The sequence below is a fragment of the Phaseolus vulgaris genome, chromosome 8 (assembly GCF_000499845.2).
Source record: "Phaseolus vulgaris cultivar G19833 chromosome 8, P. vulgaris v2.0, whole genome shotgun sequence".
Taxonomy (NCBI): Eukaryota; Viridiplantae; Streptophyta; class Magnoliopsida; order Fabales; family Fabaceae; genus Phaseolus; species Phaseolus vulgaris.
Genome location: NC_023752.2, coordinates 52,141,481 through 52,160,864, shown reverse-complemented (window position 1 = coordinate 52,160,864; position 19,384 = coordinate 52,141,481). Strand labels below are relative to the sequence as shown.

At 32.2% G+C, this 19,384-nt stretch overlaps 2 protein-coding genes across 2 annotated transcripts; both read left to right on the top strand.

Annotated features, from left to right (window-relative positions):
• Positions 1-6,095: 6,095 nt before the first annotated feature.
• On the top strand, positions 6,096-9,737 carry LOC137827204 (glutamyl-tRNA reductase 1, chloroplastic-like). Its single transcript, XM_068633435.1, has 3 exons — positions 6,096-6,643; positions 7,478-7,719; positions 8,301-9,737. Exons 1-3 carry the CDS (start codon positions 6,406-6,408, stop codon positions 9,426-9,428), a joined length of 1,608 nt encoding a protein of 535 aa, XP_068489536.1. The 5' UTR covers positions 6,096-6,405; the 3' UTR covers positions 9,429-9,737.
• A 7,718-nt stretch (positions 9,738-17,455) lies between these two features.
• Positions 17,456-19,182, top strand: LOC137825333 (uncharacterized). The gene is made up of 2 exons (XM_068631006.1): positions 17,456-18,150; positions 18,333-19,182. The coding sequence occupies exons 1-2, from the start codon at positions 17,456-17,458 to the stop codon at positions 19,180-19,182; spliced, it is 1,545 nt and encodes a 514-aa protein (XP_068487107.1).
• Positions 19,183-19,384: the final 202 nt, after the last annotated feature.

Genomic DNA, 19,384 nt, shown 5'->3' with positions numbered 1-19,384 from the left:
CTGTTTTTTTAAAAGAAGTTAGAAACTGTTTTCTATATAAACAATGTCTCTCTCACATGAATAAGTGCTGAGGAGTTACGCTTTTGAAAGAGTTAAATCAATTTCCATGTGAGAAGAAAGATTGAAAGAGTTTTGAAAGGTTTTCCAAAGAGATTTTCAAGTGTGCTTGTTCTAGGAAACCTTTGATCTTGGTGAAGGTGCTGGTGCAGTTCTGCAGCAAATTGAACTACTGGTTTTGAGTTCTTGCATCTTCTTTTCAGGTGTAATCTTTCCTTTATTCTATTTTGTAAAGGTGTAAGTGTTAGTCACTCTTTGATAGGGTTTCTTGGAGTGCAAGGTTTGCTGAAATAGGGTTTTTCAGCATTGTGTGTGTTGTTCTTGTAGTGTTCAAGAACTGCTGGTTTTGTAAGTGATTGGCACTGTTTTTAGTGAATTCCACCTTGGGGTAAGGTGAGACTGGATGTAGCTCTGTATGAGTGAACCAGTATTAAAACGTGTGTATCTTGTATTCTCATCCCTGCACTCTTTTCTGGTTTTTGCTTAATTCTGTCAAGAACTAAATCTGTTCTTTTGAAATTGAATCTGTTAATTTTGGGTTATGTGAAAACTGTTCTTCCTGATTTGTTAAAGTTTTCTGATCATAAACAAGGTTGCATCATACAATGGTTTAAGTGAATTGTGAACAAACTGACCATTCATTAAAACCTAAGAAAGGATCATACTTCTTGAAATCTTGTGTTGTGTAATTTTTGATTGATTTCTAAGCATAGCTGTATCCTTCATCCTCACAATATTAAGCTGATCTGGTTCTGTCATAATTCTCTGTTGATCACAATTTTACATTGAACAAAATTCAAATTGTGCCAAGACTGCTCTGAAGAATCAATCTGTTTGTAAAATCAATCTGTTCTTTTTGCCTCTGGAATACTGAAAAATTGTGTGTTCTTGCGAAAATTTTATAAGCTCAATTCACCCCTCCCCTCTTGAACTTAGACACTAATAGACCCAACAAATAGTTGTAGATAGCTAATTTATTTCTTAAAGCTTTGACTTTTTGGGAGGACTTTTGTTAAAATATTTTCACTTTGATGAGAAAATGAAAGAGGGAGAGCGTCCTAATATAAAATTTGGGAAAGAATATTGGCACCATACTCAAGAAAGATGAGGGTAATTGTCACAAGTTACTTTGATAAGATCAAATTTGAGTTCTTATAACTCAGAACTCCATACAAAAAAAACTAATTTTTCTTTCAAAATTCATATATTTTCTTGATTGCATTTGAAGTACATAATTCTATAGGTCAAATTATGTAAAACCCTCTAAATTTCACATTTATCATTACTCGGTAACATTTAATGTCAACTACTAATTAACTCCCACTAGTATTGTTTTTAATTCTCAATGTATGCATCATTATTTTCCACCATGAAAACATGAACGATCCACATTCTTGTGTTTTTTATTTATTTTCCCATGTGACCATTCAATCACTTAATTAAAAACATAATAAAACTTAGGCTTAATTACCTTTTTAGTTCCTATATTAAGGACCAAAATACAATTCAATCATGAGATTATTAAAATGTTTAATATAGTCCTAAATTTTTTTAAAATAATTTAATGTGATTCATGTTAGATTGTCCTCGTCAGAATAGATATAGTAGATTTGTGTTAATGATCATGTCATTATGCATTGAATTATATATGTTGTTACCACATTGAATTGTTTTAAAAAAATTGGGACCACATTGAACTTTTTAAAATATGGGGATGAAATAGATTTTTGGACCTTAATATAAGGACTAAAAGGATAATGTAGTCTAAAAATTACAAAAAAAACCAACATTATATTAACCCCTAAAGATCATATCATTTCATCCTTATTTAAGGACATTCATCTAAAATGTCATGAGTACACTTCTTCCAAGAGAAACATAATATCAAGATTAAAAATCATCCTATTATTAGCTTTTATGATATTGAGACCGCTCATGAAAAAATCTTACTTAGATTGTTGAATCCATTCCTCATATACCTCCTAGAGCCAACTAAGTCTCACATGTACACTTTGACAATGTCTCATCTTTTTCATGAAATCATCCAAGTTCATCCCCAACAACTAAACTAACATTGTTGAAGTTGTTGTAAAATTTAATGTCACGTACTTATAGAACTATCCCACAAGTGGTGGATCTTGTGGATCTTTAGAAAATATTTTGGGGTGCCTAAATTTTTAATGTAGGTGTACAAAAGTTTTAGGGGTGCCACACATATATAAACTATACTTATTTTTAAAAAATATTTTATTTATATATGTAAAAAAGTTTGGGGGAACCTCTCACACACCACTAAGCTTCGCCACTACGGATATGGAGAAGCATCTACACATCATCCAGGGTGGTCATCATGTTACTAAACAAAAGGTAGAAAGTGTTACAAATGTTGAAATAAACCCCTTAGTTGTCGTCTCATTATTGATGTTACATAATGACAAAAATCCATAGTTAAGCACCACAACATCAATTTGTTGATGAGGCATCCCAAACGTACTTAACTTTTGACCATATGAGACCAACTTCAATTTCCCTCGATCCTAATAAAAAAAGGGTGTTTGTAAGTATAAATAATACCACATGACCAAATATTACAATTAAGTAGTTTTTGTTTCTTACCTCACCCTACCATAAACTTAAAGCGACATGATTAGAAAAACTCACTAGTAAAGAAGTATTATAAGGTTTTTCAGAAATTCCTTCACGCTCGTCATGTCCTGTTGGAGGTGCATCCATGATATCAACACCATTATCATGAAAACCTAGTTCACACTTTCTTTTATGGATTCACGACATAGGTCTCTCTATCTACCATCATCTTGAGATACAACACCTCTTGTCCTAGTCATAAATTTTCATTTTCAAATAATTTTTATATTAATCAAAGTTACTTTTTAAATAAAAAAAGCATTATGAGTATTTTGAATTGTATAATCTGAAATGTATTTTGAATAAATAAATATATTTCAAATTGTACAATTAAAAAATTTCTTGAGTATCCAGTTTGAAACAACCATTCATAACAAAGGTGTCTATGATAATTTCTGATAACAACAAATAATTTTAACAAAGGCCCTCAACCAAAAATTTAAGGAGGAACGACAAAGTAGGAGGTGCACAACGTTGGTATAAAAAGGAAGAAGATGAAGAAGAAAATGAGAGAAATATGTTTATATTATATATTTTGTTAAGGAAAAAAAAATGGTCATTTTACTATCTCATGGAGTGCACGTTGAAAATATAAGTGTGCTGAAAGAAAATGCCCATAAGTAAACTTCGATTGGGGATTGTTACACAACTTTACAATTTCAAGCCTACTAAAAATATCACTAAGTCCATATGGTTAAAGGGCTAATCTAACCTTTTAATATGAACTAACTTTGCTTAACTCACACATTTTTTCTATTAAAATGTACTTGGTGTTTGACCTTAATTTATAAGACTAATGTTTGAAAATAAAAGACAAAAAATGGAAGTTTTTCAATTTTATTAGGAAATTTTTGTCTTTTTGTTTTCCTTTCTGTATCTTTTTCATGCATTAGTTTGAGAATTTTTGTTTTGTATTTGAACATTGGGGTTTGGGAGTTTTTCTTTTCTTCTATATAAGAACCCTAAGTTTGTCATTTCTTTTATCTCCCTCAACCTTTTCTTATTTATATAAAAGTGACAATCCCCTAATCTTATTATAAGATGTGCAGTCATGGATAATGTGTAACATGGTGATATTTGCGTTGAGAACTTAGTATTCTTAAATAAATTAACAATATATTTTAAAAAAAAAATTAAATGACCAAAATAAAATTGTTAAAAAGGAAAATATTAATAGTTAAATAATTTTTAGAATTTAATATTATTGCTTTATGAATTCATATTAGATTTGTAAAATTAAAATTAATTTAGATAAAATAATTTAATTTAAACTTATACTTTGCAGTGTAATTTATTTAATTTTTTTTTACAAAATCTAATTTATTTTTATTAATATTATACAACTTTATTTAGATTGTGTTTTAGGAATTATTTTAGTGTATGCTTTAAAGAGTAATTTTTAAATAACTTTATTTAAAGTTTACCTAAATAATTAAGAAATATACATAAACACATGCGAATATAAAGAAAATTTTGAATATTGGATTGTGGTTCCTATTACCATATCTTCTTCCATTCATACTCCTACATATATTAATATTAATTGTTAACAAAAACTATAGATAAATTGATTATGATTATGTCAATGTGTAACATATTTTATACTCTTTCATCTATTTATTAACTTTTATTGACATGCGAAAAACTATTTTGATGCCACTTGGAACCAAAAGACTAGAATACATAAATAATCAAAATATATTTTTCTTCTTCTTTATAGATCAATTATTAATTATGTGTTTTATACTACTTAATCATTATAAAATATTTGATAGTGATTCTACTTTTTCAAAACTTACTGTTTTAAATCTTATTAAAATAAAACTTATTGTTTACGTTTTCATTGTCAGTTAAATCTCCAATTGCTATAACAACTAATACTTATTTAATGTTATCTTAAAACATATAATTAAATTAATGTTAAATAACATTTAAATTTACTTCAAAAGTAAAATAATAGTTTTTTCAATTATTTAAAAAATTTAAATATATAGAGATTTTGAAAAATTTATATTTCAAAATTTATTTTAAAACTATAAATAAAAGAAAATAACTTGGTTTGCCATTTGTAAAAATTGTCAAAACATAATTAATTCGCTTGTAAGATTCAAGAGAATTAATCTTTGACTATATGCGTAATTTAATCACTATCATTTTATTAAAATATATTTTTATTGATAATATACTGTATAAATAATGTAATTTTGTTTACCTATGTCTATATCTTTGAATTGCGTAATATTATTTTTAAGGATAAAAAAATGAAAAAAAAAGCTTGAATGTAAGACTAAGAGATATAATATTTCTTAGAAAACTAGGACAAGTTAGATCGACCAAGGCCAGTTTTAGAAAACTTTAAATATTTCTTAAACTTAAGAATTAACATAATAACAATTACCAATCACTCATTAATTTGAGAGAAACCATGTTTGGATTTTTTAAGTCAAATTTAAATAAATAAGAAGTCATTAAAATGGTTACTTTTTCAATTGAGTAAACTTATTGGATGCTTCACACTAATAATAACATAATTTGAATTGCATATTTTATCGTTTAATTTTTCAAAATTAAGCAACTTTTGTTAATTTCAATCTACTATATATCACTAATTGTTAAAAAAAAATGTGAACATATTTATGATATGTTAGATGTGTTAAAACTTTATTATTAATTTCTTACATGAATAAATAATTGACATTGTTAGCCACCAATTTCTCACCAAAGTTATGGCAAACACAAGCCTGAAATCTAAGGAACCAATTCCTACCACATATCCACTTACCCTTATCACTTCTCTCTTCTCTCACATTTTCCCAATCATTCTTCAGAATATTCCCTTGCCCTCTCAAATACTCATGCACAATAATAATAATAATAATAATAATAATAATAATATATTATTATTATCATTATTATTAACTATAAATGACACCAAGATGAAACTTGTTAACTTCATCAAATATGCATGTGATACGTAATTTTCATATCACGTCAATCTCAAAATATCCCATTAAACCACATCAAGTAACCTTTTCATCGCTTTAGGCAAATTAAAAGACCACAACTCTTGATTTGCACGAGGAGAATGGGTCACAGAAGATTCAAAATGAAATAGGTTTAATTTAATCTTTCAGACAGGTTTTCCAAGAATATATTATCTATAACACAACTCTTTCAATCACATTTTTTATTATTGATTAAAGTTTAGGAAAATTCATAAATTTTGTTACATTATTATAGCCCTACTTATTTAAGAGTTTTCTCTTATACATTTGTACTTTTTAAAACGTTTTAATGAATCATAAAATATGGTAGAAGTTGCTAAGCCTCTTTGCTAACTTAATTACTGTGCTGATAATATTGAAAAAGGAGACAACTTGAAACACCCCATCACCCCCCATTAAAGCTAAAGATCAAAGCTTTTGCACTAAAAATCCAAATAAGCCAAAGAGGTTTGAGAGGGTGAGATTAGAAGGGAGTGTGGATAAAACGTGTGGTGTATCAGCCAATGAGAACTCAGAGAAATCACTCTTTCAAATCCTTCCAAATCCTTTTCCTTCTTCCACATGTCTTGCATCATTTCCACATAGGCTCAAACCCAAAATCATAAAACACACAAAAAAAGGAGAGGTTTTTCTTTCAGCTTCAACTAACTCCACCTAACTTCTCTCTGGGATTTCATTTTCTACCGTTCCATTTTCAATGGCCGTTTCAACCAGTTTCTCCGGTGTAAAGTTGGAGGCTTTGTTGCTCAAATGTGCTTCCTCCAATGCCACCACCACCCATTTTTCACTTCTTGGCAGAAACAGAAAGACACTTGTTCAGACTCATAGAGGGGCCATTCGGTGTGAGGTTTCTGCTTCTGATGTTTCTGTTGATCCCACCAAGAAACCTTCCACTATCTCTGCACTTGAGCAGCTTAAAACCTCTGCAGCTGATCGTAAGTAACTAACTAACTCTTCTTCTTACTTCAATTTTCACAATATTTTAAACCTTAAGTTCTGTGCATATATTCATTCTCAAAATCATGGTCATATGTTTTTTTAAGAATGCTGTTATGAAAATGAACAAATAAGTTATACTTGTTCCGTCGTATTTTTATAGAAAAAACGAGTTAAACTATCATTCAATCACAAATTACTATTGTTAAACTGTGTGACTGGATAAAAATACATAGTCTTTCTTTCCTTAGATTAAACCATGTTTCTGTTATGTGGTTAAACGGTAAGGATGCTATGTTTTTCTCTTATCCCACATTATTGTTCCTTTTGCTGTTAATTTATCATTGGTTTGTCTTCCTACCTTGACATGAGGAGTTCAGTACGATGACGGGAATAACCAAAATAATGAGTTTTGTTTTCAGCAGTAATATAGCTCTTGAATGAAATAAACAACATATCTTTAATCTATAAAAGTCTGATGAAATGAATCAGAATATGACAGGTTCAATTTCTGACTAGTCGAATTAAGCAACGAACAGGAAAACGAAATTGTCCCTTAACTATTACTGGACTTCTTCGAAGAATTAATCTCAAACTTTTGTTTTCAGTAAAAAAACAGTATATCTTTTATTTGATATATGAATTAAGAACCGCAGGATTATTCCAATCCCAAATAAATAAATAAATAAATAAAGAAGATTAGATTTTTCAGCAAAAATGAAGAAGGGCTCAATAATCCACACGGCTTTCGTGGGCCATAATCATGTGAAACTAGCAACTTTAGAATAGTTTATGCAATTAATTGAAGTGATTTATGCAATTAATTTGAACAGGGTATACAAAGGAAAAGAGCAGCATTATGGTCATTGGACTGAGTGTGCATACTACACCAGTGGAAATGCGTGAAAAACTTGCTATACCAGAAGCAGAATGGCCTAGAGCCATAGCAGAGCTTTGCAGTCTGAATCATATTGAAGAAGCAGCTGTTCTGAGCACCTGCAACCGAATGGAGATATATGTTGTTGCTCTGTCCAAGCACCGTGGAGTCAAAGAAGTCACCGAATGGATGTCCAAAGTTGGTCTTCTCTCAACTTTATTCCATGGAATTGCGTGTGTCAAACATTTTAGTTCTTAATTTAAACTTCATTTTAGTCCCTCAATTTGGAAAATGTCATTAATGTTTGTTCTTTTTTCACTTCCTTTTCCACTAACATTAAGATACATGAGTGTTTTTTTTTTTTCATGTCTGTTATTAAGATCATGATTGGATGAATTTTATGATATGTACTTATAAGATAAAACAGATAAGAAAGTAAAATAAATTAAACTTGTATAAAAATTGAAGTTAACTTATTCACTAGTTAATCTGTGCATAAGTTAAATAATAGAATTTTTATAAAAGTTGAAATGCATAAGTTGTTGATTTCAATTTGAGTGAAAATTTGTTGTACTTCTTAATTATAAAAGTTTTTTTTGTGTGTGTGAAATTTGTTGAAATAGAGGCTAAAATGAAGCTTTAATAAATCTAAGGAGTAAAATGATTGGTGTGTATAATGTTAAGGGCTACATTAAGGGTTTACTCCAACTTTTTTCCCTATTGGCTTTTTCTAGTGCATTTCCTGATATTGGACATTCTTGTTCTGTCCTTCTTTGCAGACAAGTGGGATCCCAGTTGCAGATCTTTGCCAGCATCAGTTTCTGCTTTACAACAAAGATGCCACACAGCACATTTTTGAAGTATCTGCAGGTCTTGATTCGCTTGTGTTGGGAGAAGGTCAAATTCTTGCCCAGGTGAAGCAAGTTGTCAAGGTTGGACAGGGAGTGAATGGCTTTGGGAGGAACATTAGTGGGCTATTCAAGCATGCAATCACTGTAGGGAAGAGGGTTAGAACTGAGACAAACATTGCTGCTGGTGCAGTTTCTGTCAGCTCAGCAGCTGTTGAACTCGCCTTGATGAAGCTACCTGAAGCCTCTCATGCAAATGCAAGGATGTTGATCATTGGAGCAGGGAAAATGGGAAAGCTTGTGATCAAGCATTTGGTGGCAAAAGGGTGCACAAAGATGGTAGTTGTCAATAGAAGTGAGGAGAGAGTTACGGCAATCCGAGAAGAACTTAAGGATGTTGAGATAATCTACAAACCACTCTCTGAAATGATGACATGCATTGGTGAGGCAGATGTAGCTTTCACCAGCACAGCATCAGAGAATCCATTGTTCTTGAAGGATGATGTTAAGGACCTTCCTCCTGCCACTGATGAAGTTGGAGGCCGTCGTTTTTTCATTGATATCTCAGTTCCTAGGAATGTTGGCTCATGTGTCTCAGATCTTGAGTCTGTGAGAGTGTTCAACGTTGATGACCTTAAGGAGGTTGTGGCAGCTAATAAAGAGGATAGGCTAAGAAAAGCCATGGAAGCTCAAGCAATCATTAGTGAAGAATCTAAGCAATTTGAGGCTTGGAGGGACTCACTAGAAACTGTTCCTACCATTAAAAAGTTGAGGGCTTATGCTGAGAGAATAAGGATCGCTGAGCTTGAAAAATGCCTAGGTAAGATGGGTGATGATATCAACAAGAAGACACAAAGAGCAGTGGATGATCTTAGCAGAGGCATAGTGAATAAGATGCTTCATGGGCCAATGCAACACTTGAGGTGTGATGGCAGTGATAGCAGGACTCTCAATGAGACCCTTGAGAACATGCATGCTTTGAATAGAATGTTCAACCTTGAGACTGAAGTATCAGTTTTGGAGCAGAAGATTCGAGCCAAGGTGGAGCAAAAGCCATAATGTGTGGGATCTTGTACCAATTTTTCATTCACAACACTCATTTATTTACCATATTTAGGATCAAGAATCATGCAATCTGTGTTGCATGATGATGAAAATGTAAAAGTGCCTAAGAACTTAAATTGATTAGTTGTGTCTCAGTTTCTACATGACCCAACTCCTGTTGGAACGTTGAGGTCGGGTGTTCACAAGGTTTTCTTCACAGTCCTTTGCCTCTGTGCCTAAAATCAATAGAGGGTGATGTACTACACTATTATGGTGAGCTTTGTATCTATCACGAATAATTTAAGCTTAAAATTTGTCTCCTGATATTATTCTACTGAGTTTACACAGATTCTTATTGTTCTTTATGCTAGTTTTTTCGGAACTCTGCTTGATCTAATTCGTGTGTTTTCTCTAGATCAAGATCGAATAAAAATGTTTATCTCTATTGTATTAGCTAGTTCAAATTGTTCGGAATGTATAAATTTCTTAAATGTTGTTTTGTTCTACAATCCAGAAGAATTGATGAAGGCACAACATTGAAGAGGACCTCTTTTGTTGGTTCACTAGCTTATTCAATTATTTATCAAATCAAAGTTGAAAAAGGGTCATAGAAAAGCAACAAAAAATAAAAAACTTAATGTTGCTTTGGCAGCAGACTTTCTCTCAGACAAGTTAAGTTCTGGAAGTTCACATATACCACCTTTTTCTTTTATTCGGTATAATATTTTTCAAATCATCAATTTGGGGTCTCCCAAAGTTGGGATTTGGAATGTACATAAAAACCTATACACCTTGCTTCAATTCATCAAAACCGGATTTTGAAACTCCTTACACAGCACTAGCACCGCCTGTGTTTGATGGTGATAATTATCATATATGGACAGCAAGAATGGAGCACATCTAGAGGCAAATGATCTTTGGGAAGCTGTTCAGGAAGACTATGAAGTTCCTTCTTTACAATCATATCCAACTATGGCTTAGATTAAAAATCATAAGGAGAGGAAAACAAGAAAGTCAAAGGCAAGCTCTACCTTGTTTGCTGCTGTCTCACAAGACATTTTCACCAGAATCATGACAATCAAATCAACATTTGAAAAATTAAAGAATTTGAGATGAAAAAATGAAGGAGTCTGAAACAATGAAGGAGTATGCTAACAAACTTTTTGGCATTGCAAACAAGATTGTTCGGTACTGAATGTTTTGATTCAAGAATAGTTCAGACAATATTGGTGTCAATTCCTGAAAACTTTGAGGCTTCCATTACCTCATTGGAAAATACTAAGGATCTGTCAAAGATCTCCTTGGCAAAACTTGTAAGTGCTATGCAGGCACAAGAGCAAAGGAGCAAAATGAAGGATGCAGATTTTATGGAAGGAGCATTAATGAGGTTATATTTAGTGTTTCTGCCGATTTTAACCTCCGCTAAGTGCATTATTAGGAGTTTGTTTTCTCCTAAAAGATCCAACGTTGTTAATGAATTATCGACGATTTTGGGTTATCTCTGGAAGATTAATCATTTTTTGAGGATTTTGTAAATCTTCGTTACTTTCAGGGGTTTTCCAAACCCCATTATTTCTAGAGGTTTGTTACTTTAAGAGGTTTTCCAAACCCTGTTTCTTTCTAGGAGTTTTCCAAAACCCCAGTCACTTTAATTTTTTTTTGTTTTTTTAATAGGTTATGTTTTTTAATGCACAGAAATCTTAAAACAACTAGAAAAAGATAAAAGACAAATATTTTAAAATTTTGAAAACTCAATTGGCTCCAACTTTTGCATTTTTTGTTCTTAGAGGAAGGACCTAAACAAGTTCTCTAATGCCACATATATGTGTATATGGAATCATCATTTGAATTGGGATATATAGATGTAATAAAACACATAACAAATTATTTACTCATTAAAATATAAAAAAAAAACACCTAGTCATTGCTTCATATTACCATGGAAAAGATAATATTTTAGGCCCAACTAGATTTTATTGTTATTGTCAAAACTTATTATTAAAAAAGTCCAATTTATCTTTGACTTCCACTCCACTTCTCAATCTTCTATTATGAGATAATGAACTCTTTTTAAATGTAACTTTTCTTTCTTTTTCTTTTGTTGCAGCACAGTTGCTAAGATCAGAAAACATAAACTTAAATTATTTAATTATCTTTTGACATTTGGAGCAACAAGTATTGGATTTGATTTAAATTAAAATAAGCAAATTGCATAAAGGCGAAAGATTGGTGAAAATATGAATTTAGGTCCCTTCGTGTGATAGGTGGTGAGTGATGGGAACCCACCGTATTAAATAGTGAGAAAATGGATATTTGAATCCATAACAGTGATCTATAAGCTATGATTATTCACAACCAACCAATGTTGCTTGCAAAATCAACCAACTACAATATCCATTTTTACCTATTTGTGTATATATATTTGTGTATATATAGAGGTTATAAAACACACAACAATATCTGACAACAAATAGAATAATAATATTCAAACGAATTATAGTATATTTGAAGTCAATTCCTACCTTAGAGATCTAGAGGGCAAGTTTTTTACCTATCATTATATGACTTCCAATCATTCTTTGCCATAGTAACAAAATTTTATGGCTTCCAATCATTCTTTGCCATAGTAACCCTAAGTATCAAAATTTTCCATGTTGATAATTATTTGATGTATATACCTACATTGTTAATATGAATATGTGACATTATTCATGAAACATCATTCGAATAAATAGCATGTAATTATTAAGGGTACTTACATATCCATAATTGAATAATTGCGATGTTCAACAATTGATTACCTTGTATGATTTCAAAGACATCTTGCATGATTATGTACAATGGTATACCACCATTATCAACCCCAAATAATGTGGCATCCCAAGGAATCACACAAGAATCATGAAACATTTGATGTGAAACCCTGACCAGCTCTTGGATTGGGTTCACATATGGTTGAACTTGTGGCTGCAACTCCAAGCGAACACCCATTTCAACTAGATTTTTACGAGCATTTATAGCATCTTTCGTCTTTCCTTTAATATTCAACAACATGCCAATTATATTATCACAAACATTTTTTTTCCATATGCATTACATATATGCAATGTCTAACATCTAACTTTGACCAATATGGAAGTTCAAAGAATATGGATTTCTTCTTCCATGTTTTTCAAAAAAAATAATTCTTCTGTGTTTTTCCAAAATTCACATTCACATTGCAGACTCGGTTGTACACTTCCTCACCATTTAAGGGTGGAAGTACAAGTTTGTCCTCTTGAGATCCATTAAAAGCTTTCTTTAACCTACGATAAGGGTGATTACGCTTCATAAACCTTTGATGCCCAATTTAAGAAGTTTTCCTCCCATGTTTCAGTTGATGGTAACTTGTGTTCTCTTCACATATCAGCCAAACACTATTTCCTTTAACACTATAACTGCTCAAATTCCAATATGCTGAAAAATCGTTAATGGTGCAAAATAACAATGCCCACAAATTGAATTTGACCTTCTCATATGCATCAAATAGTTCAACTCCTTGATTCCTTAAAAGATTCAAGTCTTCGATCAATGGACTTAAGTAAACATCGATGTCATTTCCAGGTTGTCTTGGTCCTGACATCATCATAAACAACATCATTATTTTCTCTTCATACACAACCAATACAACAAATTATAAATAATGACTAACATTGGTCACGAACTATGTTTGCTACTTAAATTACCATGAGGATTCATACCATTTGTTGCAAGATCAAGTCTAAGATTTCTTGGATCACTCTCAAACTCAGGAAACAAAGAATCAATTTTCTTCCATTGCGGTGAATCAACAGCATGTCGTAACAATCCATTAGATTTTTTTTTTTCCATTTGCATGTCACCTGAGGTTGTTTGCATCATTAACATTGGCAAACAAACTTTTAAATCGCAAAATGATTGGAAGATACCACAATGCTTTTGCAGGAAGACCCTTTTTCACATAATCTTCCTCACTCTCATCATCCTTCACTTTGTATCGTGATACCCCGCATCTTGGACACTTGTGCAATGATTCAAACTCTTTTCTATATAATATGCAATCATTAGGACATGCATGCATTTTCTCGTACTCCATACCCATCAGACACAATATTTTCTTCACCTCATAATGACGGGTGGGCAATGTATTATCTTTTGGAAGCATTTCATGCAACAACTCGAGCAACTTAGTGAAACTTTTATCGGTCCACCCATTTCTTGCCTTAATATTAATTAATTTTAATATTGTTGAGAAATGTGTGAAACTTAAACAATCAGGATAAAGAGGTGTTTTGGAATCATCTTTCAATGAATCACACATATGTGCTTGTTGGAAACTATCTTCTCCAATATCACGAATCATGTCCTCCATGCGATCTTTAGAATGTATATTAGAATATTGACTGTCATATAGAGGTGATACATTTTCAAACTCCCATGCCATATCCCTTTTTTATAATTTTTCAAGAAACCATCATAAAGAACATGTTCTCATATCAACCTTATTTCTAATAATCTTCCATTCATACAATTAACAGATGGACAAAAGTATCTTCCATTTACAACTACATTTCGTTGAGAAAATTGTAGAAATTCTTCGACTTCATTTTCATACACATCACTGATACGACTCTCATTTATCCAACTCTGATCCATGACTAAGACTATGTAATAGAAAAACTAATCTATCAATATCAACTAATTTTTAGTTTATGTAAACAAAATACAAATTGCCAAGGGTCAATCACCCCAGACCCAATACCAAGACATCCATCATAATACAATATATTTCTAATACAAATAAAACTAATCATCTATATAAATAATTGTGAACTAAATTAATAATTAAATTTAAAATTAACATGCTTGAAAATTAAAAAACTAACCTAGAGTGTGAACTGATGAGCTGCAGCGGCGGTAGTGAAAGCAAGCAACAAAAAAAAATATCTATAAAAATAATGAAAACTATATAAATAATTAAAAAAAAAATTAAAAAAAATTAAAAATAAAATTACAAAATTTGAAAATAAAAAACTCAACTTGGAGCGTGAATGGAGGAGTTGTGGCCGCGAAACAAGGGAAATGTGGCGCGACAATGGAGGCGCAACGGCAAAAGGATTGGTGGCAACAAATAGGAAGAATGGTGGCACCAAAGAGCAAGAGTGATGGTCATGAAGAAGAATTTTTTTTTTTTTTTGAAGGGGTGGTGAATAAAGAGAAGATGAACGAAGTTGGGGGCAGTAGTGGAGGAAGAAAAATGGAGCCACACAAGAGTAGCAAAGAAGCTAGAATGAAAATGAAGGCAAATAAGCAAAATGAAAGCGTGACGTAGCGGCGGTGGAAGACGAAGGAGCATAATGGAATAGAAAGAGTAGTAGCGTGAATGAGTAGTGAGACGTGAGCTTGAAAATAAGTTTAAAAATATATATTACACTGGTTCTTAGTAATAACCGATGTAATATATATTTTTTACTCAGAATGGTTGGTACATATTACACTGGTTGGGTCATCTAACTGGTGTAATATATGTTGCCCAAAGTTAAATTTTTTATTTTTTTTCCCTTGCTCTAAGTACTATATATTACACCAGTTGGGCTATCTATCCGATGTAATATACCATGCTAAGACAAAAAAAAAGTTTTAAATTTTTTTAAGTCTCAGACCAGTAAATTACACCAGTTGGGCCATCGAATCGGTGTAATGTGTATCAAATATTTACAAAAATGTCACCGTGTTTTTGTTTACACTAGTTCTCGTTTTATCAGTCTAGAAAGTCATTGTAGTATGCGTTTTTTGCACTAGTGTAGAAAAATATACTATACTACTTACAATGTATTAGATTTACTAAATCTGTTCAAACTAATAATGGTTCTTGATCTTGATAATTTATTTTGTTGTTGGGAACACTTCTCCTTAGTTCGATGCCTAATATAAAAAATAGTCATATTTAGTAGCATTACAATTATAATATATTTTAATAAAGATTTAAATATTACTAGTGATGCATGAAACATAGCGAAATCATGAGACAATTCTCCTTGATAGTTTTGCACGAAGTAAGACATCATTACCTTTATTTCATTGACTTGTGATGTCAATGTAGAAATCTAGTTTAGAACAGAAAATCAATTAAATCAAAATGAATAATATAAAAACCATTTGTTAAAATTGCATTTTAGACATGGACATGTTATCATCCCCTCACACCATTATTAGAAAATGCAAAGTCCAAAACTTATTTAAGTCTTCCATATATTTTAGATGTATTTCTAGGCATGTTTATCTAAGATTTATCCATTAGAATGGAGGTCTGTTCAAGCCAAGATAATTGACACATCATTTCAAGAGAACAATTATATATATATATATATATCAATAATTTTTTTGGGTAATATTAAAAATTGTGTTATAATTACATAATTTACAAAGAAGAATAATTATAGAAAAAAGATAACATATAGTTGTAATCTATAAATAAGTAAATATAAGATATTCTTTACTTTGTACCTCTAAGTCATTCGTTGACATCACACTTTGTGATTTAATCACTTCTTCAATGTCTATCTTTCTATTTGACTAGCCCAATATAAAACAATCTAGGTGTACCTTGGTTGATAACCAGAATCACCAAGCCTTATCCCGCCAAGTGCAAGGGAGTGCTTCTTCCTGCACCTCCATCCCTTCTTCAGCCACCCCCATATACTTTTAAAATTCCAAATTTGTCCTTCAGTAAAAAAAGATAAAAATAGAAAATTTGTTTTACCTTTCTACGCATAGTGAAAACGAAGGTGTTTGGTGCTTGGTGCTTGCCGGTGGTGATAGTGGTGCTTGTGGTGGTAACCGTGGTGGTGGTGTTGTTGCTGTGGTGGGTGGTCTTCACTGCTCGTATTCTCCGTTCGTAGGTAAGTCTTCGTGCTTTAAACACTTATTTCTCCGGATTGGGTTAATCCGCTAGATCACCGAATTGTATAATTCGTGCAATGAACTTCATGTTATCCACCCCTATAATCCGAAATGTTTTTACAATCCGTAAGACAACATTAAAGTGTTCCGGATTAGTTAAACTGGGGGTGAACCAGATCCGGAACAAACATACTCACTTTTCCGGATTGTGTAATCCGGTACATTAAAATGAACTATGGATTACGTAATCCGGAAGTCATTTTAGAACTTTAAGTATGACTTATGGATTATGTAATCCGGAATGCAATTTGCTGTTTTAATTTGACTTATGGATTAAACAATCCGGAAGTCACTTTGAAGTTGTGAAATGCATTACGAATATCTAATCTGGAAGGTACTATTTTACTTATGGATTACACTATCCGGAAGGGTAATTGAATGTTGTTTTTATTTTGCATACTTGTGTGAATTTATGAAAATTAGAATAAAATAGAAATTTATGTTTTATGAATGAAGGTGTAAGTATGGACATGGAGGTTGGATTGATTACAAAAAGATCGGATGAAGTAGAAATGATATATATGGAAGAATTAATGAATTCTGTGCATCAACATGAATTAGTTGAAGAGGATTATGGTACTCATTTTACAACAGATGAGGTGAATAAAATTTCATTCTCTTTATGTTTATTGCTTTATAATTTGAAGAAGTGTTTTTGTAATATTGTTGGAATAACTTTGTGTAGGTTTTTCCTTCGCGAGAAGACTTACTTGAATGGGTCCGTAGGGTTGCTTATAGACTTGGTTTTGTTATTGTCATTATTAGGTCTGACATAGCAAATGGGGAAGCAAGGGAGAAAAAGATATGTCTTGTTAGGTTGTGAAAGGGGGGGTAGTTACAGAAAGTATAAGGATGATTTGGAGGAAACTGTAACTGGTACTCGAAAATGTCAATGTCCCTTTAAATTGCGAGGTAAACTTATTGGAAAGGGTCAAGGTTGGATACTTAAGGTAATATGTGGTACTCATAATCATGATTTGTATGATACATTAGTTGGTCATCCATATGCGGGCTAATTAAAAGCGAATGAACATTCCATGCTTGTTGATATGACTAAAAGCATGGTTAAACCGAGTAGCATACTACGTACTTTGAAGGAGAATAATGAGGATAATATTACAACAATAAAGCAAGTATACAATGCAAGATACTCATACAAGAGATCAGTTAGAGGACCACGAACTGAATTACAACAATTAATGATGTTGTTAGACCGTGACAATTATCTTCACTGGAGTACGTGTCATGAGTCTTCCAATATTGTTAGTGATATTTTTTGGACTCATCCTGATGTTGTGAAACTTTTGAATGCATTTAACATTGTATTTTTGATGGATACGACTTACAAAACAAACAAGTATCGACTGCCTTTGCTTGAGATTGTTGGTGTGACTTGTACAGGTTTGTCCTTTTCTGCTGGTTTTGCATTCTTATCTAGCGAGAAGGAAAAGAACTTCATATGGGCACTACAAAAATTTAGAGGGTCACTTTTGACATCACATGTGGGGCCTGAAGTCATTGTTTGTGATAGAGATCTTGCTTTGATGAATGCCATCAATATTGTGTTTCCTAAAGCAAGAAACCTTCTTTGTCGGTTTCATATCAATAAGAATGTTAAAGCAAAGTGTAAAATGTTGGTTGATTCTATCGAGGCTTGGGAAGTTGTGATGGATTCATGGAGGACTATCATTGATTGTACAGATATTGCTCAATTTGATGAGTTTGTTAAAAGTTTTGAAACTATTTGTTCACCGTGGTCATTACTTGTTGAATATGTGAAGAACACGTGGATTATTCCGCACAAAGAAAAATTTGTAAAGTGTTGGACAGATTCATTAATGCATTTGGGAAATACAACATCAAATATGTATATCAATGCCTTTACTTTGTTTAGAACATGTATAACGTCTAATTGTTTTATGTTTTATACTTATACAGGGTTGAATCAGCTCATTGGTCTTTGAAACGAATATTACAAAATAGCATGGGAGACTTGTGCTCATGTTGGGATGCTATCAAGCATGTTATTATACTTCAACATAACGAAATCAAGGCATCCTTTGAAATGAGTCTACATGTGATAGGACACACATTCAATGTGCAGTTGTACAAGATGTTGGTTGGCTTTGTATCTAAACATGCTTTGATTCTCATTGCTGAAGAGTTTGATCGGGTCAATGATGTGGGGTTTGATAGTGAATGTTGTGGATGTGTACTTAGACGGACTCACAGATTACCATGTGCTTGTCAATTAGCCAGATATGCTATGGGTGTCATTCCTCTTAATGAAGTTCATGTTATGTGGACGAGACTAAGCTTTTCAGATTTATCTGAATGTGATTCATCATCTGAGTTGTCAATTCAACAAGAATGGGATGTCATTCTATCCCGGTTCAAACAGGTTGACATGTGTGGCAAAGTGACAATTAAAAATAAGTTGCGTGAAATTGCCTACCCAGACATGACAACATTATGTGCACCACTTAATGTAGTCAAGACAAAAGGATCCCAAAAGAGTCAAACAAACAAATTTCAGAGGTCTACAAAACGCATCCCTTCATATTTTGAGCATGTAGATCGCATCCAAATTGTAAATGATAGCTCATCATCTTTGAAGACTCCTAAGGGAAAGGTTAAGGTGACGGCCAACACCAATGCAATTCCCATGCTTAATCAATTTCATCCGAAATGTCACCCTTATATTTTGGATGTAATAGATGTTAAAGCAGATGGACATTGTGGGTTTCGTGCTATTGCCTCCTTGTTGGGGATGGGTGAAGAGTCATGACCACTTATCAGAATGGATTTATTCAAAGAAATATCTTAGTGGCGTGAAGAATACGCAACATTATTAGGTGGTCATCAACGGGTAGAACATATCAAGAGATCCCTACTAGTGGATGAGTTGTTAGTGGTAAGTGTATATTCATAAGAGTCATGTGCATTGATTAATTGAACTTGTATGCTATCTAATTTCATTATTGTATTTT